Source organism: Malurus melanocephalus, unplaced genomic scaffold (genome assembly GCF_030028575.1).
Source record: "Malurus melanocephalus ecotype Western Australia unplaced genomic scaffold, MMel_1.1 scaffold_638, whole genome shotgun sequence".
Taxonomy (NCBI): Eukaryota; Metazoa; Chordata; class Aves; order Passeriformes; family Maluridae; genus Malurus; species Malurus melanocephalus.
The window spans coordinates 59,155-82,567 of NW_026623870.1; the positions used below are offsets into that span (position 1 = coordinate 59,155).

Consider the following 23,413-nt stretch of genomic DNA (forward strand, 5'->3'; position numbering starts at 1 on the left):
CGCGCTGTGTCACGGCCATGGAGTACCTGATCGGCATCCAGGGCCCCGACTATGTCCTGGTGGCCGCGGACACCGTGGCGGCCACCAGCATCGTCCAGATGAAGCACGGTGAGACCTTAGAGCGCTGCGGGGCTCCGTGCTAAGCCCTGCCCCGGTSGGGTGTCCCAGCGCGGTGTGCGCGGTTGGGGTGCTGCGGGCCCGCCGCTCGGGCTGAGGGGAGGCTGTYCGCTGGGGACGGGGGTTTCTCGGTTTAAGCTCTGCCAGGCGCTTCAGGAGAGGTGTAGTCGCTGTAAGAAGTGCCGGGCGGCCTCTGGAGCGCGGAAGTGAAGCGGGGCTTAAATCGCCTCTTGCTCCGGGTAAAGTTCCCAGTCCTGACCGAGTATGACCGCTCTGTGTTGGGTTGTCAGCTTAATTGACCTGTTAAGGTGAGCTTTGCCTTCTGACCCCAAAGCTCGCTCCTCACCACAATGTAAAAGTGTTTAAAAACCGCACAGAGATAACGAGGTATTATCGTTACCAGGAGGTGCTCACTTGTGCCTAATTCACTGGTAAAACGTAATTCATTGGAAAAAAAGGAATTATGGGAAGTAGAAGTATCAATGAAATTCATAGGACAGGGCACAGGAGCCATACTGAAACTTGGCTTTGATTTCTTTGTATGATAAAAMATCTAGGTCGTCCTGAAGCCTCTGGAATTCTCTAAAATCAATTTTTCTTCCTGCTGCTCCAATGACCTAGACTGAAGGGTGTTTTGTTTTAAACACTGTGATTTAGAAGCTTTTCTTAAAAAAAAAGTTGTAGAATAGAGGATTGATGAATCCATACAAATGAATATAAATAAGTCTATAAAAATGTTACAGCACTTCGAGTCCGTGATAGCCAATTGGAGCAGTGTTAGAGGTTGTGAAAGCTAGTGGCATGTACAAAATAAAAAATTAATCACTTTAAATAATGTTTTCTAAGTTGATATTTGTTGCTAATAGGTTTCATCATAAACTTTAAGGAAAATATACTTTGAACATAGAATTAGTTRCTTTTGCTGGAGGGAGGCGGGAGTAACCCATAAATTTCAGGTTCTTATTTAGAATAATGATTTGTAAATTAATTTCAGCCTGGAGAAGAGAAGTTTYRGGGTGACCTAATTGCTCCTTCCAGTATCTGAAGGAAGCCTGCAGGAAAGATGGACAGACACTGTTTACAAGGGYCTGGAGTGACAGGGCAGAGGGAATGGTTTCCCACTGGCAGAGGGCAGGKTTAGGTGGGAATTCTTCCCTGTGAGGATGGTGAGGCCCTGGCACAGGTTTCCCASAGAAGCTGKGCTKCTCCTGCACCCCTGGSAGTGTCCAAGGTGAGGTTGGACAGGGCTTGGARCAACCTGGGACAGTGRAAGGTGTCCCTGCCCGTGACAGGGGATGGGCTTTAAATCTCCTTCCAACCCAAACCTGTCTGGAATTGCAAGGGYTGGGCAGTGGCAGTGGCCTTCCCTGAGCTCCAGACAGCAGCTCCTGTGCTGTGATAACTTTTGGCATCGTTTTAGAAGATTGTGACACTTCGTGCCTGTCTTGCAGCAGAGGTTGCTCAGCAGCTTTCAATGTGCTGGAGGGGAAGCTTGGAGATGGAGGTTTGGTGTTTGTCCATGACCTGTCTTCAGTGGAGAAAAGGGATTTTCCCTTCACTCCAAGAGCCACTCAGTGTCTGTTTGGGATATCCAAGTGCCAGATAATCTTCTCTGGTGAGAGAAGACTCTGTGAGCCCGAGATTGTCTTCAGCACTGTCATTACAGCAACTTGGATGCCCTCAAACATGCACAAACTTAAAACAGTTTTAAACTGCAGTTATGACTAAAAATGTGGATTACTGTTCCTTATTTTCTGGTTTTTGTGAGTTTCTTTACAGTTCATAATCATTACTTAACTGTTCTTTCTTTTTGGTTGGTTGTTYGGGGTTTTTACAAAAAATGACAGGTAAAAAAATATTTCTGGAAAACGCTCATTCATGTAAGCTTCTGATTTGTGAGACTGCTGGGTATAAGGAAAAGGGGATCATTTAACAGGGAATTTGATTTGTGATTTCCTAAGATTTCTGTTGCTCAGTGTGTTGATATTTCAGCTTTATATGAAATAATTTGCTTTTGTTGCARAATATTTGACTGAAGTTGAGTGGTCACTGAACAAAATTCTTATTTCTGATCCTGGAAAGCAAACCCTTATGCTTTGARCACAATATTCTGTGTGAAGCTTTTTTCTTTCCTTTTTTCTAGGGCAGGAAGTGCTATATATTTTCAGAATGCCTCCTCTCCTGAAGGGCTTTATCTTTTAACAGCTCTTGTGTTCTATGCCACCAACTGTGAGACACCAAATGTCAGTGTTTGCTTAGAAAGACTTTTTGCTGGTGCTCCAGGTCATGATGCAGTTATCCAAGTCTCTTTCTTGCTTCTAAAAAGTCCTGATGCATCAGGATATTGGAAAAATAATTTATTCTTCCTCATGACCATGGCTCTCAATGTTATTTTTCTTTTCCTAGACCATGACAAAATGTTTAAGATGAGTGAAAAGATCTTACTGCTGTGTGTGGGGGAGCCTGGAGACACGGTGCAGTTTGCAGAATAYATCCAGAAAAATGTTCAGCTCTACAAAATGAGAAATGGTGAGTGAAGCAGGACAGGCACTGGGGGCTGGGAGCAGAGCTAAGAGTGGTTTCTGGGTGAATGTTGGTGGAAGGTACTGTCCTCAAATCACCTGTAAAATTTCTGCATTTTCAATGTCCTGCAGAGATGATAATCCAGGCAGGATGCAGAAATAGAGGCTGGATTGTACAGTATAAATTGAAAGGTTTATGCAAATCCCAGCAAACCTCTTTACAATGTAAATGACGTGAATATTTTACTAACAAACTTACTATTTTCTTAATATGTCCACTGCATGCCAACTGTTACCAGTTCTTCTGATATGTTGGACAAAAAAGTCAAAGACATGTTGTTAATATTTTAATTTTTTGAGGCCATATATTTCTGTGGTCCATACAAATATGAGCTACCTGAAATCTGAGGTCTATTTATGCTTGTAGCTTTCAGAATAAACTGGAATTAGACAAAAGGCACAACATTTTGTCACTAAAGAACGTCTTGTTATTTCGAAATAGGAATGGGAAGGTGGGAGATGAAACATGAACATGGATTTGGGTTGTTATGAAATAAACAGTCACGTTTCTTCTCCAGGTTATGAATTGTCTCCCACTGCAGCTGCAAACTTCACCCGGCGAAACCTYGCGGACTATCTCCGGAGTCGGGTGAGTAATAGCTGAGAGATTTTGGCAAAGCTTCCACAGAACATTTTAATTCTCAAATAATGGAGTCTAAAAAAAGTGGAAGCTGCTGTCTGTAGTGATGAATTTGGAACTGGCTGCCCAGGGAGGTGGTAGAGTCACATCCCTGAAGGTGTTCAAGGAACGACTGGACGTGGCACTCTGTGTTCTGGTCTGGGTAACAAGGGGTTGATGGGTCACAGGTTGGACTYGATGATCTTGGAGATCARTGATCTGAGATTCTGTGAGTTCACATTGCTGAAAGAATGTCTTAGTAAAATAGAACTTGATTTGCTCATTTTAAACACTTATCACATCACTTATCAATAACTGATACAACCATAGACTTAAAATTCCAGCCTTGAGCCCRATAAACACTTTGTCACACACTGCAGACGTGAAGTGAATTAAACTTCTTGAACATCGAGATAAGGTTGTGGGTTTTCATGCAAATGTACCAAATCCGTTTAATCTTCTTGGAAAATGATTTCATAGAGCAAAGCTGTTTGATGTACTTAGGAAAACAAGTGCCTTTTGTAAACAGCAACATGAGGCATTTGGTAAATACCACATCCAAGTTGGGGTTGTGTTTTCAAGTTACTGAACTTCAATTACTGATGTTTCTCATGGTGATTTTTTTCAAAGTATGAAAAGCTKCTGTGAAGGGGCAAACAGACCTTTAATGATCCAAGGTTAGGAAACATTTCATTGAGAGGAATGTTAATGTGCTCTGTGAAAGGAAATGGGAAGAAAGAGGATGTTGAGAATGCAATTAATCACCTCTGTCAGGGATAGAGTGTGGGCTAAATCGTGTTGCTGTTCTAACGTGCGCTGCTCAGGCCTGAAATCAGGTTTTACAGTAGCAGATAAAGGCAGTATTAACCTCAGAGCTGTATTGTTGAGAACTATGCATGTGTGGAGCGAGAGTTCTTCAAGAACTCATCCACAGGAGCAACCAGAGATCAAGGTTCTCCTTTCTGATGCAGATCACAGCTGCAGGTAGCAATTTTTACTTGTGGGTCCCTTCCAACTCAGGATGTCCTGTGATTCCACACTGCTATGCTGGTTTAAATKCTTCATCCAACTACGTGGCTGGCAGGTGGTGGTTGACAGTGATGCTGTTTGCTTTAGCTTGTGTCAAGGTGTGATGGGAAGGTGTGTGTGTGTTTTATACATCCCTGTGCAATTCTCAAGGCTGATGTGAAGCTGTGACACTGCTGGGGCCTGACCCTGGTGCCTGTTGGCTGCCTGATGCTGCTGGCTCATCTCAGGGGCATCCAACCTGCACAGATGAGTCTGAGTGTTCTGTTGCCTTTCAGCAGAGGCAACTATTTCTTACAAATAATTTAAAGTACCTTTAACAGACTTTTTTTGGTAAACCTGCACTTCAGGATGTGGCATTGATGTGGCACCTTTGTCTCCCTCTGTGCCACATCCCTTGAGGCCTCATCCTCCTTCCTGAGCCCACGCCTGTCTTCCAGCTCACCTGCTCCAGATGGGCAGCACAGTGGGGAGGACACTGGCAGAGGCAGATGTGTTTATTTACCGGAGACAAAACGCTGCTCTGGTGCAGATGGCAACGCCCCGGGGCGCGCAGCGCTCTCTGACACTGCTGTCACACTACGCTGATCTCCACACTGCAGGCAGAACCCTTTTTCTCTAACTGTAGCACTTAAAGGTTTGTATGTGGCATTTAGAATTTGACAATACAAGCCTTGCTGTCAGAATTGTTTTTTTTCCCTGTGAATTTTGTTATGCTTTCATCATAATATGTGGGATACCAGAAAGCTTAACACTRGTGCTTGGTATCTATTGAAATTGCATAAGGGATTCCTGGAGGCTACTAATGTAATCATGTGCATGATGAAAATAAAAYTTAAAAAATTAAAAGTTTAAATATGCCAGTGCCTCCTGTTAGGAGTGGGAAAATAGTCAAGAAGTAAAAAGTTTGGTGGAGAAAAGGTAGTTTGTTGCTTCACTGAAGCTGAAGATGTGTGAAGGGGAAGGTTAAACTGCAACAGGATTTTTCAGGTATTAAACTCTTGTTGTGGCTGAGACCAAAATAGAGATTATTCTGCATTGTTCATCACCATCTGGTTCCTCCATTACCTAGTTCGATTTCATTGAGGAATCTTGTAGCTCCTTTAGTCCAAGTTCCTGATATCCTGGGGATTGCTCATAAGGCAGCCCCTTGAAGTTCTTCTGGTGGAAAACATTAAGTATAATTACACCAGGCTTGTAGCTTGAAGCTGTTACATCACTCTGTTTTTTGCTGTTTGCTTCTACTTGATAGTCACCATGTGATTTTTCGTGACATTTCTCTTTTTAAAACACGAGATTTCTGCCCCACAGCAGGATCTGAAAAGAATCTTTGTGATTTCCAATTACGTGTTGAGATTAAGGCAAACCTGGAAGGTGCTTTGGCTTTCATGGAGGCGAGTGGTGCTGTAGTGTGTAATGACAGGACAAGGGTGAATGGCTTGAAGATTRAGCAGAATAGGGTTAGATTGRATATTAGGAAGAAATTGTTTGCTGTGAGCATGGTGGGCCCTGGCACAGGTAACCCAGGGAAGCTGTGGAGAAGTTGTGGAGAAGCTGTGCCTGCCCCCTTGGAAGTGTCCAAGGCCAGGTTGGATGGGGCTTGGAGCACCATTGTSRAATGGAAGGTGTCCYTGCCCATGACAGGGGATGAAACAGAATGAGTTTTGAGGTCCCTTCCAAATCAAACCAGTCTGGGATTCTSAGCAGGTGAACCAGCACCTCACTTTGTTCACTTGCTGAATCCAGTGCAGAGTTCAGTATATTTAACCCACTGCCAGGGTGGTGGTGTGTGTGTTTGAATAGGGAAAACAATCCCCTGCCCTCTAAAGGTGCTGAAGTTCAGTCTCTGGTTGTGATGCTGTTTAATTATAGGTGACAGGGTCTGGCTGGATTCCAAAGGCAGCTTTCAGCTCCTCTCCCTGTGTCCACACTTGGCAGGAAGCTTCCCTGCTCCCACCTTTTCTCCCTYGCTGTGACTTTGGCTTCCGCCAGATGTCACAGGGCTGTGTCACCACCACCCTCCCACTGCAGAGCTGGGGTTGGGGGGTTTAGCACAACAGTGCTCTGCTGCTGTAAATAATGAAGAATTTCACACATCTCCTAATTGCTGTCGTTATTTTAAATCAAACAGCGCCAAGTGCAAAACTGCTCAGGATGAGAAATGATGCTTCTGTAGGAAGGGAAGTTTGGGTTAAAAAAGTTGTATCCTGGACTGTCAGTCATCACTCATTTGATGGCCCTTTAACCACACCAGCCTTGTAAAGAGTTGAGAAGTTTTGGCATAGATTGAGGTACAGAAACCAAGGAAGGCTGCATTTGGAATGGCAAAAGAATTGGAATGTACAAGGAATTCAAGTGCCAGCATTGAGGTGTTAGGCTGCGAATTTTATTTATAATCAYGGAAGTAGTAAATAGATTATGTTTATTTGCTAGTGTTTAAATCCTGCCTTTCTTGAATAATAAGRCATGGGGCATAATTATTCACATTTGAGTTTTAAGAAGTCTCAGATACCATTAGCAGGAGAACTTAAAACTGAAAATCAGTTTACAGATGGGTTTTAGTCTGTATAACACCATTTATTTATGGTTGAGTATCTTGCATATGCCAATGTTGGTAATTCCAAGTCACACAATAATTTGAGTGATCTTGTGTCATGGCTCTTAAATATCAACTTGTGTGATGTTTCAGAATAAATAAATGATGAAATACAGYCTAATTAAACGAATACAGCTGCATGGTAGTTTCTTTCCAAATATTCTTGGATGCTTTGAAGATTAAATCACAGAATTTAAAGTGATGTTTTATATATAACTGTAGCCTGCTTWATTCTTTCATGTATTCTTTCACTGTCTGAAAGTAAAAATGTAGTGGTCTGTGATTTTTTTTTTTGTGTGTGTGGAAATTTACTGTACTGAGTATCAAAATGAACTTTTTCTATGATGCAGTTAATGTTTTGGCTTTAGGGTGAAATTCTGTTTGCTTTTTTAATCTGGTGGTTGCATCATTTTTTCTCTTTTTTTAAATTTTGTTGTTTTGTTGATCCAGGCTTTCCAGCAGTTTGGAGATATCCTGTTAGTACAATTAATTTAATAAGAAACATAATGTAGATATGGAAATACTGGAAGTATATAAAAGCTGCTTTTAAAAACACATAAAATTCCCAAWTTTTTTTCTGAGCCTGTGTTTAAAAATAATACAGTGCATGTGTGTTTCATGGCCTTACAAAGTACGGATCTTGGAATGGGATGTAGGAGAAAAAGGGATGTCTGATTTATTCATGATGGTGGAACACTAAACCTGGAACATGAAGTAAACTGCCAAATATTAAAGATCAAACCTGGTACATGCAATAAAAATCAAAYTGCCAGTGAACAGGACACTGTGCATAACTGTCTGCACTGTGTGAGAGCTTTCATATGTGCTGARACGGGCTGTGCTCACTGGGAGAGGGACTGGGAAAAGAGCAAAGAGCAGGTTAAATGAACAAAGAGTTCTTAGAAAGTGCAAAATGTTCACATTGTGCTCACGTGTCAGCAGTAAAAACCCACAAGTTTTATGTTGAGATGAAAGAATCTGGCATGAAAACCRCATTCAAGTTTTTTTTTAAGTTTGAATGTGCTGTGAAAGCTGTAAAAAAACCCCAAACACACTGGTTTTCAGGAGAATAAGAGTTTCATATTTTTATTTGCCTGTGCAGTCCATATTAGCAGAAGACATGATTTTAGGTTGAGACCCACAATGTGCTGCAGACAGGACTGATGGAGTGTTTTGTGCTAAGGAGTTGGGTAACCAGCTCTGTTGCTATTCCCTGGTGCACAGGGAACCAGGATTCAGCAATCTGGTGTGAGTGCTCTAACAGAAACATCATTTCTGTTGGCAGACCCCTTACCACGTGAACCTTCTCCTGGCTGGCTATGATGACCAYGAGGGCCCTGCCCTGTACTACATGGATTACCTGGCAGCTCTGGCTAAGGCTCCTTTTGCAGCACATGGATACGGAGCATTCCTCACTCTCAGCATCCTTGACCGCTATTACAAGCCAGGTGAGTGAAACCAGTGGACAGGAAAATTCTCCTGCTTCAGTTTTGGCCTTGAGTTTATTAACCAGTGAGACTGACATTTGCTGAATCAGGTGGTTTTGCTCAGATTGGAACTTGACATTTTGTTAGATAAATGGAGCTCTAAATGTTGCCTTTGGTTTTGCTAGTGTGGTAACAGGAAACTAGTCAACTCCGTAATTTTTTTTTCCTGTTTGCAGCATAACAGATATCCAGTGAAAGAAGTGTCAGTTTATTCTAAAACATGACTAGACTTTCCTGGACCATTAGCAGCTGGTTTTAATAAATAACAGTTTGATAACTTTATCTTCTTGCTTATCAGTTGGCTCTGACATGTACATTTTCCCAGAGTATCAATATCCAGAGGGCAGTCCCTCATCCTGTTTTCTTCGTATCTTGGATTGGCTTTGAAAACATTCAAGTGAAAAGAATATTCCTAGCAAGATCATCTCCAGCACTCTGAAGTAGTGTTGATCAATCACAGAGTATGGAATGGTTTGGTTTGGGTAGAACCTTAAAGCTCATCTCATTCCACCCCCTGCCATGGGCAGGGACACCTTCCACTATCCGAGGTTGCTCCAAGCCCTTTTCCAGCCTGGCCTTGGACACTGCCAGGGATGGGGCAGCCACAGCTTCCCTGGGTAACAGAGAGCTTTTAGACTGATTTAACAGTTCTGTGCAGGTGGCAGCTGCTCATCATTGTACATGCTGCTCATGCTCTTGTACATGTTTGTACCTGTCTAAACTTTTAATTTTAGAATCCTAATTCACTGCCAAGGAATAAACATGGCCTCATCCCCACTGTGCAGATAAGGAAATGTGCAAAGCACGGAATATGGTTAATCTGACATCTTTGGCTTCAGCTACAAAACTACTTGACTCCTGTGTGCAAAGCTGAGTTTAAGTTATTACTTCTGGTCGGAGATTAGAAACCCTTTTATCCACCTCCTGCAAGAAATGTAGCTATAAACTGATCATTTTTCATTTAACTTTTGCCTGAGCWGTGGATGGAGGTCTGGAACAAAGCCTAGAAAAAAGTTTTAGATCCACAGACCCTGATTGTTTTCTAGTCATGTCCCTTAACAATTCTATTGTTCCGTTTTCACCATCCCTTGTGGAACAGAAGAAAATAATGAACTTCATTGTCATGGCTTATCACCCCTATAGAGTGCTGGATTTTATCCTGAAGTGTGAGARTAGCAGGAGCATCCCACACGTGCCTTGCCCTTTATTGAGCTCATACSCAGCAGGAACTAAACCCATCTCCACCTCCTGCCCCGGCCTYRYAGCCRGCTGGAGCAGCTGGAGCTGATTTARAGCTGTAATAAACTGGGGGAGAGGGAGGTGCCTGGGCTTCTCCAAGCCCAGGCCCTGGCCATGGGAGGCAGAATTCCGTCATGCTTCCCATTCCCTGTAACAAATCGATTCTCAATGGCTTGTTGCGGCGTGAGCACTGCGGTGCAGGCCGTCCTCGGGACATCTGGAAAGTGTTTGCTGTGAGCTGGGAAGGAGAGGTTTTGGTGCTCAGCTGAAAAGTTGTTTAAATTTAATAAAAGTTTCTGTGGARAGAGATGGCCTCTAATGGAATCAATCTGTGGATGTTTTCCCTTTCAGGTATCACACGTGAGGAAGCTGTGGAGCTCTTAAAAAAATGTCTAGAGGAGGTGAGTTGCCAAACGCCAGGCCCTGGTGCTGATGAGAAAGAAATATTTGTTTGCATTCATTTGCTGATACTTTCCTGTCACATTTCTTGCTGTCTTTGCCAGAAGGGTAATAAATGCACTTGCCAGATGTGGAATAGCTACTGAGTAAAAGGATTTACGGGCAGTTGCGTTGCCTTTGCATGGTTCACATCCTCCAGAACGTAAACTTGGAGCTTAATCACTTTGCTTTTTTTCTGCTTTTTGCATCCTTAGCATAATATTGATCCAGASTTTGCCCTCTTATGTTTCTTCTGAATATACTGCAGCATCCTTGTCACTTGTGTTACACTTAAGCACTCTTGGAAGTATATGCTAATTCTTTTCCAGCTTGTGAAGTGATACCCTAGCTAAAGCCTTGACCTTAAAGTTCATGACCAATTTTAATGCAAACATGAGACTCCAGACATTTCAGACACCAAGGCTTTTATTGTAGGAAAATGCTTTTTATCCTTGTCTTTAAGAGATTGRTTTGAATGTAAYATCAGKAAAAAGTGCTCTGAAGAGCTCCTGYTTRAAGTATCTCTGTGATATGGACACTTTGTGTCCAAAATTGTAGCCCACTCTAGTCATCCTGCTTAAATGACTTCCTTATTAACAGGCCTGTCTATTTTGCATCTCTACCTGGGGCTTTTCTAATGTTGCAACATCTTACAACAAACTCCCACTAATTCACTCCTGAGGAACGAAAAATYCCGTTCTAGTTCCTAGTATTTCAGGTCATTAGAGGCAGGATGGAAATTTAAATCATACTCTTCTCTTATATTTAAGTGCCAACTGAATCTCATTTCATTTGTCTTTTTTTTTTCTTTGCTGAACAGCTTCAAAAACGTTTCATCCTCAACCTGACCTCCTTCAACGCCCGGTTCATTGACAAGGAGGGCATCCACAGCGTGGAAAATATACCCCTTGCCAAAGTGGAGTCCTAACCCCTGACATTCTTCAGCAGTCTTCTTGTTTTGTTCTCTCTTGGGTTTTTTTTTTTTTCTATTCATTTGAAACATATGAATAATGTACTGCGGTGGGAGCTCGAATAAAGCCTGACATTTATATAGCCAGTTTTATCTTTTTATTTCACTGATCCTTCCTGAGAGGATTTGAGTGAATTGTTCCACAGTGWAGGTGAAACTTGATTTACAGTTCATGGGGGCACTTTCAGGTTATTTATCTTTCCTCTTCTGAGATTTTACTGCTCTCCAAATTTCTTATTTGTGGGAAAACTGTATTTTCTAGATGACATTGTGCTGTCATCCCCACTTGTCACTGAAGCTCAGCAAATGCCACACAAGTGTTCCATGCCAAGCAGAGACAGCATCTACTTTGTTTTTCCAAAGGTGTTATCACTCTTTGCTGTATATAATAATAATAATCAGGTTTTCAAAGACTTAATTTACTTTTGATAGAGTTTTCTTTCACTTGAATTAGATTGATACAAGGGTTTTCAAGTAGAATGGATTTTAAAATGGACTTCTGACTCACCTAGCAATTGTTCTATTACTGGGAAAATGCATTCTGCTAGCACAGTGGGATAATAACTACATTAAATAGATTTTAAATAGTAGTTTAGGTAGAAGTGAATACATTGATTATGTGATTTTTCTTAGTTGATGTGTCTACATTTAAAAGTACATGAAAGCAGTTCAGTGAGAAATTAAACTGCAGCACTCTTCATAAATCTCTGAATTACTCCCAGCAAGCTGGAGTTTTGTTTCCTTGAGAAAAATCCCTGATGATCCATCCAGGCTCTAGATKCTGCTTCCATATAAAACCCCCATTCATGGAACAGCCTCAGATAATTATCATGTGGCTGATACTTGTGGTCTGACCAGAAGTGATTCTCCTGAGAACAGTTTTTGGTGTGACTCCTTCCCTACATGAGTTGGCATTAAAATTGCTCTGGGTKCTTATTTTATGTTTGAATAAGCTCAGAAAAAGAATATTGGAAATAGGGTGGATATGTCCAGGATTGTGTGCAGGCTGATAGTTGTGTGTCATGGCATAACACCCAAGTTCTTACCTGGAAAAGGTGAGTGACAGACTTAATTGTTTATTTGTCTCAGCTTTTTGGTCTTGCCTTGGCATGTTTGAGAATGTTCATTCCTTCCCAAAAAAAAGTTGTCAGTCTTAAAGACAGAGTATTCCTATCTTGTGGAAGGGATGAGAACTGCATGAGACTGAGACTTCCTTAATGACACGAGAAATTTGCAGCTCCAGTGYCTTAACTCACCCTGCTTCTTAATTAAATCTAATTCTTCCCTGGAGTCCCATCATGCTTTGTAGTTTAATTCTTCCCAGAATGAGTTTAATTMCAGCTGATTTTGCTGTAATGGCTGCAATGGCTTTTATTTAAGGCCAATGGCACAGAACTTTGGAACGTTTTGCTAAAACTCACTTTATCTCTGGAAAACCCTTTCAACTTTTACACCCAGCAGTCCCCAGCCTGGTGATTTCCTCTTGGCAGGTCACATTTAACACGAGCAGAGTCAGAGCATTCTCGTTTCACCACTGAAATCTCACCCCTTCGTGTTGCATTAATGTACTTGTTTAGCTTAATGCAGCATCTCTAATTTATTTTACCACTGATGTTGAATGTTTTTGCAGGTTTCTTGTCTCGTTTTAAACTCRTCACTGCAGAGGGGCTGAGCTGATGTGATATTTTTGTCACTGCATATCAAAGCAGCGATGCCTCTTCATTGGAGGGATTCATTGTTCAGACACCAAACTGGGGTGTGGAGCTCTTGGATGATGTGAGCCTGGCAGGGAATCTGCCTGGAGTTTTTATTGGCACCAATTTGCATGCAGGTGATTAATAAACATAAAACAATTATTCCCTGGTTGGATCCAGGTTGGAGTGGAACATATGTTTTGCCCARGGGCAGGGCCCAGGATCTGAATCCCCCATGGAAGGGAAGATCCAAGGGGTTGCATCCGAAGCCAACAGAGCAGCAACCTCAAGGAATGAATAAATACAGCCCTTGATTCCAAACCAGGAACAAAAGAGCTGGCCCACGATGAGATTGGACTGTAGCCTCCAACAAAGCAGATTTTTTRAGGACTTTCCAAGAATTTATACTTTTTAAGGAAAAGTGTGATTCTTTTGGAGTATAACTTAYTTTTTTTAATGTCTACAGTGCTGATATTTAAATTCAGAAATCAGTTTTTATTTTTGACAGTAGTACATAGGATCTGTTTGAAAAATCAATACTTGAGTTAATGAAAGAGTAGAAAACTTCTTACCTGTTTCAAGTTTAGCCCTGAAGCTTTTTGAAAACCATATTTTGCCTAGAATCCAGGAATCTTTTGGAAATAGTTCACCTCTCCATTTGTATTTGTYCTGACAGGCCTCTCTTTCATACGAAATCTCTGAAAGAATTGAGCATTGCAAGAAAATACTGCTTTGTACTAATTTTTGTGGTTCATATTATGAGAAATGAAGGTAGTAGTCAAGGTACCATGTTCCTGGGGCACTGTGGCCATGGTGAGCTGCTCTGCYGTGCCTTGGCTGGTAATTCTGACCATATGTTTTACTCTCAAAGCCTCAGGGCCCAAAGAGTTAACAAGGCCCTTTTTCTCGTGTTAGGTTTCCTGTTTAAGGATGGTCTTTTCCTGGGGAGCAGATCATCACCAGCTCATCTCTCTAGAGCCTGGAGTTAGCTCAAAGATCAGTTTACAGATTCTCCATGCCTTAGGCCATGTTGGGTTGGGAGTGCTTTGCTGGAAGAGGAATGTGAGCGTAGGTGCAGCGCTCAYGGGGCTTTTTCTTGGTGTTAATTACACCTTTCCATGGAAGAAAATCTCTGTTTTGGGGTAGACCTCCCTGTGACCAGAAGCTTAGGCCCAGAGGAGCCATCAGGGCTCAACTCCTTTTTGGAATTGTCCTCACACCAATTTGTAATGCTGCCAGGATGGTTCTGCTGCCTAAAAGTGACTCCATTACTCAAAAATTGTCTGAATTGTGAAATGACAGCCAAGCAGGGACATCAATCAAACCCTGAAATGCCTGGAAGGTGAAACTGTCTCCCATCCTGTATTCACTTTTATGGGAGGTGCTGATGAGGGGGAGACCCCCAGGCTGATTCACCCACCTTTCCCCAGGATTTCTCCAAGAAATCCATGGCCCTGATAAATTAAAGCAAGAGATGCTCCAGGCCTCGGGCAGGTGAATAGGTTCCAGCAGGGTCTGAGTTTCAGGGCAAACCTGAGTGTCCTCAGCAGAAATTAGTGAGACTGCCCAGCAGTAATAATAATAACAACCAAAAGTGTTGTTTTTTTTGAAATAAAACACAGAAATAAAGTGTGTCTGATCAATCCTATGGAGTGTTCTCAGCAGTTCCTGAGTTAGACTTCTGTACATGGTGATCAGTCGCTTGCAGAAATTTTGTCACCAAATGGAGCTGTCACTTCTCAGAGTCAAGATGTGGGAGCAGAGGGGAGAGATCAGGCTGAGCTCTCCCAAGGATGTGTTTTCCTTTGCTTTTGTCTCTAGTTTTGACAGTAGGCTCCTMCAAGAGGCATTAGCCCATGCCAGGGCTGACATTGGGGATTATGCTCATAGGATTTGGTTGAGTCCATTTTCCTATCTGAAACAGGGATAGAATATTCCTTTTGTATTAAATAATTTGGCATTTAAGGAAGAAAAAACCTCTAACTTTGCTACCTGTGAAGCATTTGATGTATTTAAGGAAAAATTAATTTATCCTACTTGTAAAAAGTTTATGCTTCAAGTMATTTTTAATTCTTTAAAGGTTTCACCTTACATAGAGTTTCCATGTGTTGTTGTCAGCCATCAACAGTAATTTAGTGCAGGAAATTTTCACTGATCAAGCTAAACAGACATCAGTTGTTTTAACAGATTAAAAAAAAAAAAGCAGCAAAATGTAAATGGTGGAATTAAAATACACAACTTGTCTATTTTCCATGCCCTTGACTATGTTGGTTTAGATCTCTGACTGGCTGAGGACCATGTTAAAAAATAAGTTAGTTGTCTCGAAAATGTAAAGTGACAGTTTAAGTGTTTTGTTTCTGTGCTAATGTGCAATTAGGTCATTATCCAATAAGCTGATTCATGTAGTTTAACTCAAGACAGCTGTGGGAGGCAGAGAAAACCCTTCACTGTTGGGGCATGGGGAGAGGGTGTCTAAAAGGATCTGTTTCAGAACTGCCAGGATGGTCTTTCCCCCTGTGCAATACAGTAAAGTTAAYGAGATTGGTGAAAAACCAAATTCTGTGATCAAATCTATAGAAAAAAGCTAAAATGTGGGTTGATCTGGGTGCCAGCAAGTGTAGCATAAWTTTTGATCTATAAATCAACACAACAGCCCTACAAAGTGGGGCCAACCTAATAATTGAATTCTCCGAAGTGATTTCTTGGTTGGGTGTGTTTTGATTTAGTTAAATTACCTTTTGCTTAGCAGAGGTTTCCTTGATGTTGTTAAATATTTCTCGTGTTTATGCACAAACATGAAAATTATGGATCTCTTTGAGTCAATTTACAACAGACAAAGGRAGCTCCATCATTTTTTATGTCAGTATTTTGGGGATTATTGAAAATATCCTGCTTTTGTACCACCAAAATTCCTTGGGGGCTTCAGTGATGTTTGATCTCCTCTTGCTAAATGTTGCACTGGGAGTGCAGCAGATGCCATTCCCTGCTCCCAGAACCTTTGGGGAGCACTGTGTGCCTCCCCAGCTCTGCATTCAGCAGAGGGCAGTGATCTTGCACGCTGCTGCCTCCTCCCAAACTGGTTTGGCCTCTTCCTGCCTTGCAGCTCATCCAGTGGTCACAGAACTCATGGAGAGAGGATCAGAGCCTTGTCCAGCAGTGGCAGGTGGGATGTACAGGGAAGACATACATTTTATTTCTCCCAAATGTTGGACAGTTGTGCCATGAGACAGGTTATTATCCACATTTTCACAAAGGAATAGCCAGTGACTTGCCAACAAAACCAAGAGGAGCAGCTAGAATCCATCCTCTCCAAGCACTGACAAGCAGGGAGGTGAAATTAAGGTAAATCTGCAATTTTTTTAGGATTATTCAATTCTCTTCTTGCAAAGCTGCTCTGGACATTCACTGCAGTGTGCTCGAAGTGAGGATGCTCACAGGATTTTATCAGCAGCTGTGCTGGGGAGGAAAAGCTCCAGCACCACRTGGTACTGTTTTCAAAGAACTTTCTGTGATCCCACAGCAAAATTTGCTGAAGAAAAAAAATTGGGAAAAGTCTGCAATGGCTGGTTTGGAATGTGGGATATCATAACCCATTAATTTGTTCCTTCCCAACAAGCCTACAGTGTACTGAGGATGTGGCTCAAGGGTGGTATTATGGGCCTGGCTGGAGCAGAAAATGCACTTGTCTGTGTAATTAAAATGTCCCCAGTTGAGTTATATGGGAAYCAGAAACTTTCAAGTACATTGCCAGACTCTGACATGGGAATTARGAAAACATTTCCAAAGCTGTCAGCTCATTTGGTGGTTTTCTCCTTTTTTTCTTTTTTTGAACAGCAGTTTCTTGAATCTTTGAAACTTTTGTTACTGGGCAAGGCTGAGTTTGGGATATAAAAGGATTTCCAGGGTTTGCTTATTCCTTATTTGCTCTGATTTTAAAGGATAAGGTTCTAACCTGTTTCTCTATTTTTATTTTTTTTTGTAATCAGCCTTAAACTCACATAGTTCCTAGTGACCACCTTCAAGAAGAAAACAATTTAGAAAGATTTTTAATTCAATTTGTCTTGCAGTTTTCACTCAAAGCACATGAGAAACCTGCCCAGAGCATCATGCCAGGGGCTTTGCTTGGGCAGATCTGATATTCCAAGGTTTTTGTGTTGSTTTTTGCCTCAGGGCTGATAGCCTGTGCTGTGATGAACCAGAGGAAAGTTGCCTGTGTGAGCTCCATGTCCCACATTTACCTAAGCCAGGAAAGGATTTGAGGTTGACCCCTCCTGATGTGTTTAGGAGCTGTGAAGCCACACAGTTACAGTTTTGGTTTTGGTTGCCATGTTGGCTCCAAAATTTACAGGGTACTAAAGCAAAAGGTTCTTTATGTTCAAAAGCTGTGAAAAAGCTTATTAACACATGGAATTAATAGCAAACATTTTTGCCCCAAGCTGAGCTGAACGGAGCTATTTTTCCTCACAGGATTTGCTGAATTACTCCTTGGCTCAGCAGGTTCAAAGGCGCTGGCAACTTTTTTTAGGAATTCTTTAAAATAGGAATGTTTCTTAATGTTTTTAGCATTTCATCTAAGCTTTCTGCTTTACCAGCTAAGACCTTTGTGTTCTCTAAATGTCCATACTACAAATTTGGGAAGATATTCCATAGGGTTTTCCCATCTCTTTTGCCTTGCTCACTTTCCTGGGAAGAGCTGAATGCTTCAGTTTGTCTGAAACCTTCCCAGTGCCCTGACAAGGCAGGAATGGGCTGTGGATGCCCTGTGCCTGTTTTGGCTCTGKAGAACTTTGGAGAAGTTTTTTGGAGGAGTTTGGTGCCAAACCCCATCTTCCTCACAAAGAGAACGTGAATGGGACCGAGTCAGGGTTGTCTGAACTGGTCTGATTTCTCATGGTGATTAYTGTGTGCTCTGGATGATCCCTGTGATGACCAAATTAGCAGGAAACTCCAAAAGCCATCATCTGTAATATATAATATATAATGTGCTGTTGCCATATGACAGGGCTGGGAGAGGAAATGAAATGAAAATGGGTCAGGAGTGGGAGGCCTGGGCTGAAACAACTCCCTGTGGTGCCAGRGTCCATTTAAGAGGCAAAACAGCAGCACATTACCAAGAGGGTGTAAGAAAGAAAGATTGTTTTCRTGGTCTGGACTGAGCAAACTGGCCTTTCCACCAGCCTCCTCCTCCTCAGCAATGCCTGCATCTGATGTGTCCTGTCTCCCTGCTTTTGCAGGCAGTGAAGTAGGACAGGGATTCTTATAGGACAGAGTTTTTTATCATTAGAAATAAAATGATAAACATATAGATGATACCTTTGAAACAGACTGTTGGAACTAATTTTGGGTTGGTTTTTTTTTGTAATTATGGTGCTGAAGTTGATTTATCTGGGTTTGAATCCCAACTGYTTCCTAAATTCCCCAACTCCCTTCAGTTCTTTGTGTCACATCTGTTTTCAGTGAGGTGCAGGTAACTGATTCCTTTGTAAACTTATCGACTGAAATAGAAATGTGCAGGTAAGACCTTCCAGCACTGGGTCCAATACAATGAGGATTTGATGTTTGATGGCATAGCAAGGTACTGCGGGAACATAAGTGTAACCCTCCTAAAAAAAAAAAAAAAATGTATTTGAATTGGATAAAATGTTTACATAGGAAATGCTCCTTTTTTGGAACATATTTGCTACATGCTGAGAAAAAAAAAATCTCTGGTAAGCAACGTCCCTGGAAGATTCAATCTGCACAGGAAATCTTGTCAGAATTCTGTGTAGCTGTCAGGGAGGWCTCCAACATGAAACTCTCACAATTCCTGAATAAAAACACAGAGACTGATGTTCTGAAGCTCATCCAGTAAAAGATTCCATGGATCCAYTTTGATCAGCTCTGTAACAGAGAACTTTGACTGGAAGACCTTGAGTGTCCCATGGGAAGAATGTGATTTATTTACAGCACATRTTTAAGGGTAAAGAAATCCAAGATACCATTGCAGATTTAGCTGGAACTTCTCTGTTCTGTGAGATAATATAGAATCACAGAGACCATGTGAAATTTTGGGACAGGAAGATGATGGGCCAATTGTTGGTTTTTGTTGGATGCATGTCATTGAGCCACACCAAGAAAATGCTGCCTTTTGGGGATTTTTTGTTCAATTTAAGGCTCTGTGAGTTGAAAAGCTCAAGAGGAATCCAAGGTACTGCTGCACAGCAGGGCCAGTGTCAGGTGAAGTGAGAAGCTGCAGGATCCAGACACACCTTGAGGTGCTTCAGAACTTCTTGGCTTGGAGCAATAAATTGATCTTTCTCTGAACTCATTTCATACCCCCCAAAAAAGCTGAGTTGTATYCATTTAACATTTTCCTTGGCTATAACCTTTGCTACTAAAACAAAGCCATCCTGATGAGGAATCCTTCTGRATCTCTGGGATTTTAKCCTTTTCTCTGCTGAAAATAATCAAATTAGAAGCATCTGAGGGTGTCAGGATAAAAACACACAAAAGAGCCATCCAGCATAGCCCTGCCATCATTTTTCTGCCTTGGGAAGGTTCTGGGTTGCTTCAGCACCACAATCATGGGGACAAAGCCTGGGTGGATGTTCAATGTCTGGACTTACTGCTATTTGTGGTATCCTGGTGGAAATGCTCAGGTGGCTCCAGTGGGAATTTTTTTCCATATAAAGGAGGTGAGGCAGGAAAATTAAAGTGATACCTTGTGGCTCAGCATGGCCAGATTCTGGGTGATGACCGGGTCAGACTCTCTGCCAGCTCTGTTTGGATAATGAAGGCTCCACATCCTGCGCCTGGACAKGGAGCTCACAGTCTCCATCAATAATCTCAGGACCATAATTTCACCCTCACAAATAACATTTATTTTACTGCCTGGCTCGAAAAKGTTTCCAGTGTTAGTGTTTTGATTCAGTTGCAACACCAGGAAAAAACTTCCCTTGGATTTTGCATGTAAAGCTGGGAATTTAATGGACTCTCCTATAGGAAGGAATGCATTAACTACAGGTCAGCAAACTCTGGTTATTGGGTTGTTTCACACCCAGAGCTGTTATTACCCTGTTGCTTTTAAGGTGCCTGTTTAAAGGTAATTATTTAGTCTGTCCAAAGCCATGTGGAATTCCAGCACAGCCTCTGCTCCCTGGCGTTAATGATGCAGCACACTCACAGCTCCATGTTCCCCTTGGTTTGCCCTTGGGACAGCTGACTCTTAGGGATTGAAGAGTTTTTCCTCATGTTCTTTTTCACTTGTCAAGAATTGGCATGTGGTTTCCCTGGATTTGTCATTCATTCAAAATTAATTCAAAAAAGATTTTTTTTTTGTTTCAATTCCCCTTTAGGATTGAAATTCCAGCGTGTTCTGTAACAAGCGTAGAAACCATGAGCCTGGATCTATTTTTACTCTTTGACAYAATCCTATGTATTTTCCCACAGTGAGATTTGTAATCAGTGTGGGAATTTATACCAGGATTGAGTCCAGAATTGTGCAAAATGTTTTTTTTTTTTGTTTTTTTTTGTTCTTAGGATGGAAAGGAAGAGGAGATGTCAGGGGATGGCCTTGTTTGACAGTGAGCTGGGAGGGGACTCCAGTACAGACRAGAATTGCCCTGGCACAACCCCTGACTCTTCTGGAGTGTCTCTGTGGGCCTGCAGGRATGAGATGTCCAAAATTTTAGCAAGCCTTGATGCTTTTAGAAAGTTGTTTCTATGTGACATGTCCATTGCTCATCTTGAGCATCCGTGGTGGAATCAACAAGTGAATCCAAATCATCCAACTTCCTCCCCCTCCCAGGTCACTGGAGGTGTCCTGGCCTTTCRGGCACCAGACTGTTCCTCATAAAACATTCCAAAGTCTTGCASGTACCCAAAAAGGAAAATGAGGAGGGAGGTGTTTTCCACCCCATGGATGTGGTGTGTAATTACTGAAGGCAGATCCTGATTCTCTGTCTGCGTTGCTCATCCGTGCTGTGTCTAAGAATTCCTTGATATTCAAAGTGCCCCAACCAAGCCAGGTTTGCATAATGTGATTAAATTAGGAAATGATATTTCATGCCTGGATATTACAGTGTGCACACACACACACACACTTTCATCCTGTGTCGGAGCGTCGCTTGCTCTGCTCTGATACCGTGCACCAGAGGATGTCTGCAAATGGAATTATTTCAGGATAGTTATCCTAAATAACCCCATGTAGGGAAACCTGTATTGTAGCACAAAAGCACCTTACTCTCCTTTATCATAATCCATTTAAATGTGGATTATGCTGATGCAGAACAGGGCGCTCCTACTTTGGAATAATTTTAAATAGGAATAGTTTTTGTGCTTTTGGCTCACACCCTGCATTATCCAAACTGGCTTTGAAGTGTAAACAAGCCTCTGATGTGTCTGTAGTATTTCCATTCTGCTCCCTGACTCCTCCTTGTTTCTTGGCTCTTCCTTTGGGAAGGTCCAGAGCAAAACCAGACCTGCAGAGCCCGTCATTTAGGTCTTTGCTTTCACAAACCTCATACCAAGGGACGTTTCCAATCCGATTCCCAATTTAAATGCCTCCCTAAGCTTTGAAGGGAATATTTAGATGCAAGTTTCTGACGCTGAGCCATCCCCACAGATTATATTAGAACATTAAATGTTTCCTTTCACACTTTCCTGAAAGGGAACAGGTTTGTGTTTCAGAGCTCCTGTGGTCTCTTTTGGGGCTATTTGAGGTTTTCCCTCTATTACCATCAGCCTGTTGTGCACCTCCAGAGAAACCTGTGGGGTTCAGCTGAGAAGGGTCCAATGCAGGAGCTGCCATGGCTCAGTCCCATCCCATTGCTCGGCCTCTGGCTGTGAGGAGCAATGGATATGTAGGCAAGACTGCAAGAGACTCCCTAAAATCAGGCGTTTCCATCTTTTTCAAAAGCCATTTTTACATCTGATCCCATGAAAAGTCGCAGCTTCTTACCTGAGACAGGTAAGACTTATAAAAACCTGCTTTCTGACCATTTCATAGGTGTCCTGCCTCTTGTTTTGGTGTCTTCTTTCCCTGTCTCTGTTTTTTAATCCCATGGTTTTCCAGACCTCTGTCACACACTGYTCATGGGCTTCCTCCTGCAGCTCCAGCCCTTGGTCCTGCCTCRCAGGGCAGTTGTTCCCACCTCAGTTCCCCATGGATTTACTGGCTGGAGTGCCCATATCTGTAAGTGCCATTCAGGACACCGATGTCATGCAGCATAATCTGTTTTTTTGGTTTATTAGTGCTTTTTTTAACCACTTTTTTTGTTTATTTCTAAGCTTTGCGAATATGAGGTGCTGGCACAGAGTCCTGCTCGCGGTGACGCCAGGAACACAACTAATTTGGTTCTTCATTGCCTGGAGATCAGTGAAGCTGTTTTATCTTCTGTTTTATCACTGATAGCATGAGGTCCTTGTGCAGCTCTTCACAGACAGGTTTAGATTTGACTACCCTGAGCAGCTCTGAAACATCAGCAAACTCCTTCATCTCCAGTGGCGCCRGCTGGCTCAGCACAAGGGCTGGGGACACCAACTGCTGTCACCCCTCGAGCTCTGTCTGAGGCATCACCCAACCCYCAGCCACGAAACTGGAGAATTCTTTCTTAAATCTATACAATTTTGTGTAATTTCCATRTAATTAATCTATATAACCTGTTGTAAGATACAACCACAGAGGCAAGGGATTCTTCTCACAAAGACGATGGAGGTGTTTTCTTCAAATAAAAAGAGGTTTATTAAGAGAATGAGAATGACATCGTGGTGTGGGTGTTGTACATCTATTGCAGCATTAAGAGAAACAACAGCAAGTACAAAATCCTGCAGAACTTCTAGAGTCATCATCATCACAGCCTAGCTTGTCCATGCTACAGTTTGGTGGATCCAAAACTTCATTCCCATTTCTAATGGCAGAAAATCCAAAGATTTTCGTCTTTCAAAGGAAAAAAAAACCCAACCCAAAACAAACAAACAAACAAACAAACAAAAAAAGGCAAAACAAAAAAACCCCAACTCAATTTGATATAAATAACTTGCACTGGACATTTTAAAACTTTCAGATTTTAATTACACATAAATAAATATATACAGATTTAGAACAGTTCAGTTTGGCCTGGTTCAAGTTCTGCTCCTTGTGCTTTATTTATTATTACTACTAATTTTAGAAACTTGTGTGCTGTTATCTGTAGGTTGTGGAGTTTTATTTAGTCCTGGGTTTAACTTCACCTGCCTTATCCCCAGCGGGGAGGGCAGCAGTTGGRAGGGATCCCCTCAATCCTGCCCCAGGACCCCTCGGCTGTGTGGCTGTTCCTCCCTCARCCCCCAGGAAAATCCACAGGGAGTCTCAGTTTGAAGCTGTAAACAAAGCCTGGACCTGCTTTAAATCCACAGCAGTTCTGTCGGCAATTTTCCATGGCCTGTGGTTGGGGAAATGGGAAGGTTTCCTGTGTGTTTGCCTCAAAACCAGCAGRTAAATCCAGGTAGAGCCAGCGCTCTGTGCCCCTGCTCCTGCTCTGGGTCTGATGAGGCTTTTGCTCTTTCAGTTTCTCGGCTGGAATAAATTCCTGGAGCACATCAGGATTTCACTACGGGTTTTTTTTTTTTAAAAAAAAAGCAAAATAAAAATCATTTCTCCCCTCTATTACCCTAGCTTTAATTAGAA

General features: G+C 42.1%; 1 protein-coding gene across 1 annotated transcript; it reads left to right on the top strand.

Annotated features, from left to right (window-relative positions):
* The first annotated feature begins 6 nt into the window (after window positions 1–6).
* On the top strand, window positions 7–11,161 carry PSMB2 (proteasome 20S subunit beta 2). The gene is made up of 6 exons (XM_057383522.1): window positions 7–108; window positions 2,524–2,646; window positions 3,218–3,288; window positions 8,226–8,388; window positions 10,018–10,067; window positions 10,925–11,161. Exons 1-6 carry the CDS (start codon window positions 18–20, stop codon window positions 11,030–11,032), a joined length of 606 nt encoding a protein of 201 aa, XP_057239505.1. The 5' UTR covers window positions 7–17; the 3' UTR covers window positions 11,033–11,161.
* Window positions 11,162–23,413: the final 12,252 nt, after the last annotated feature.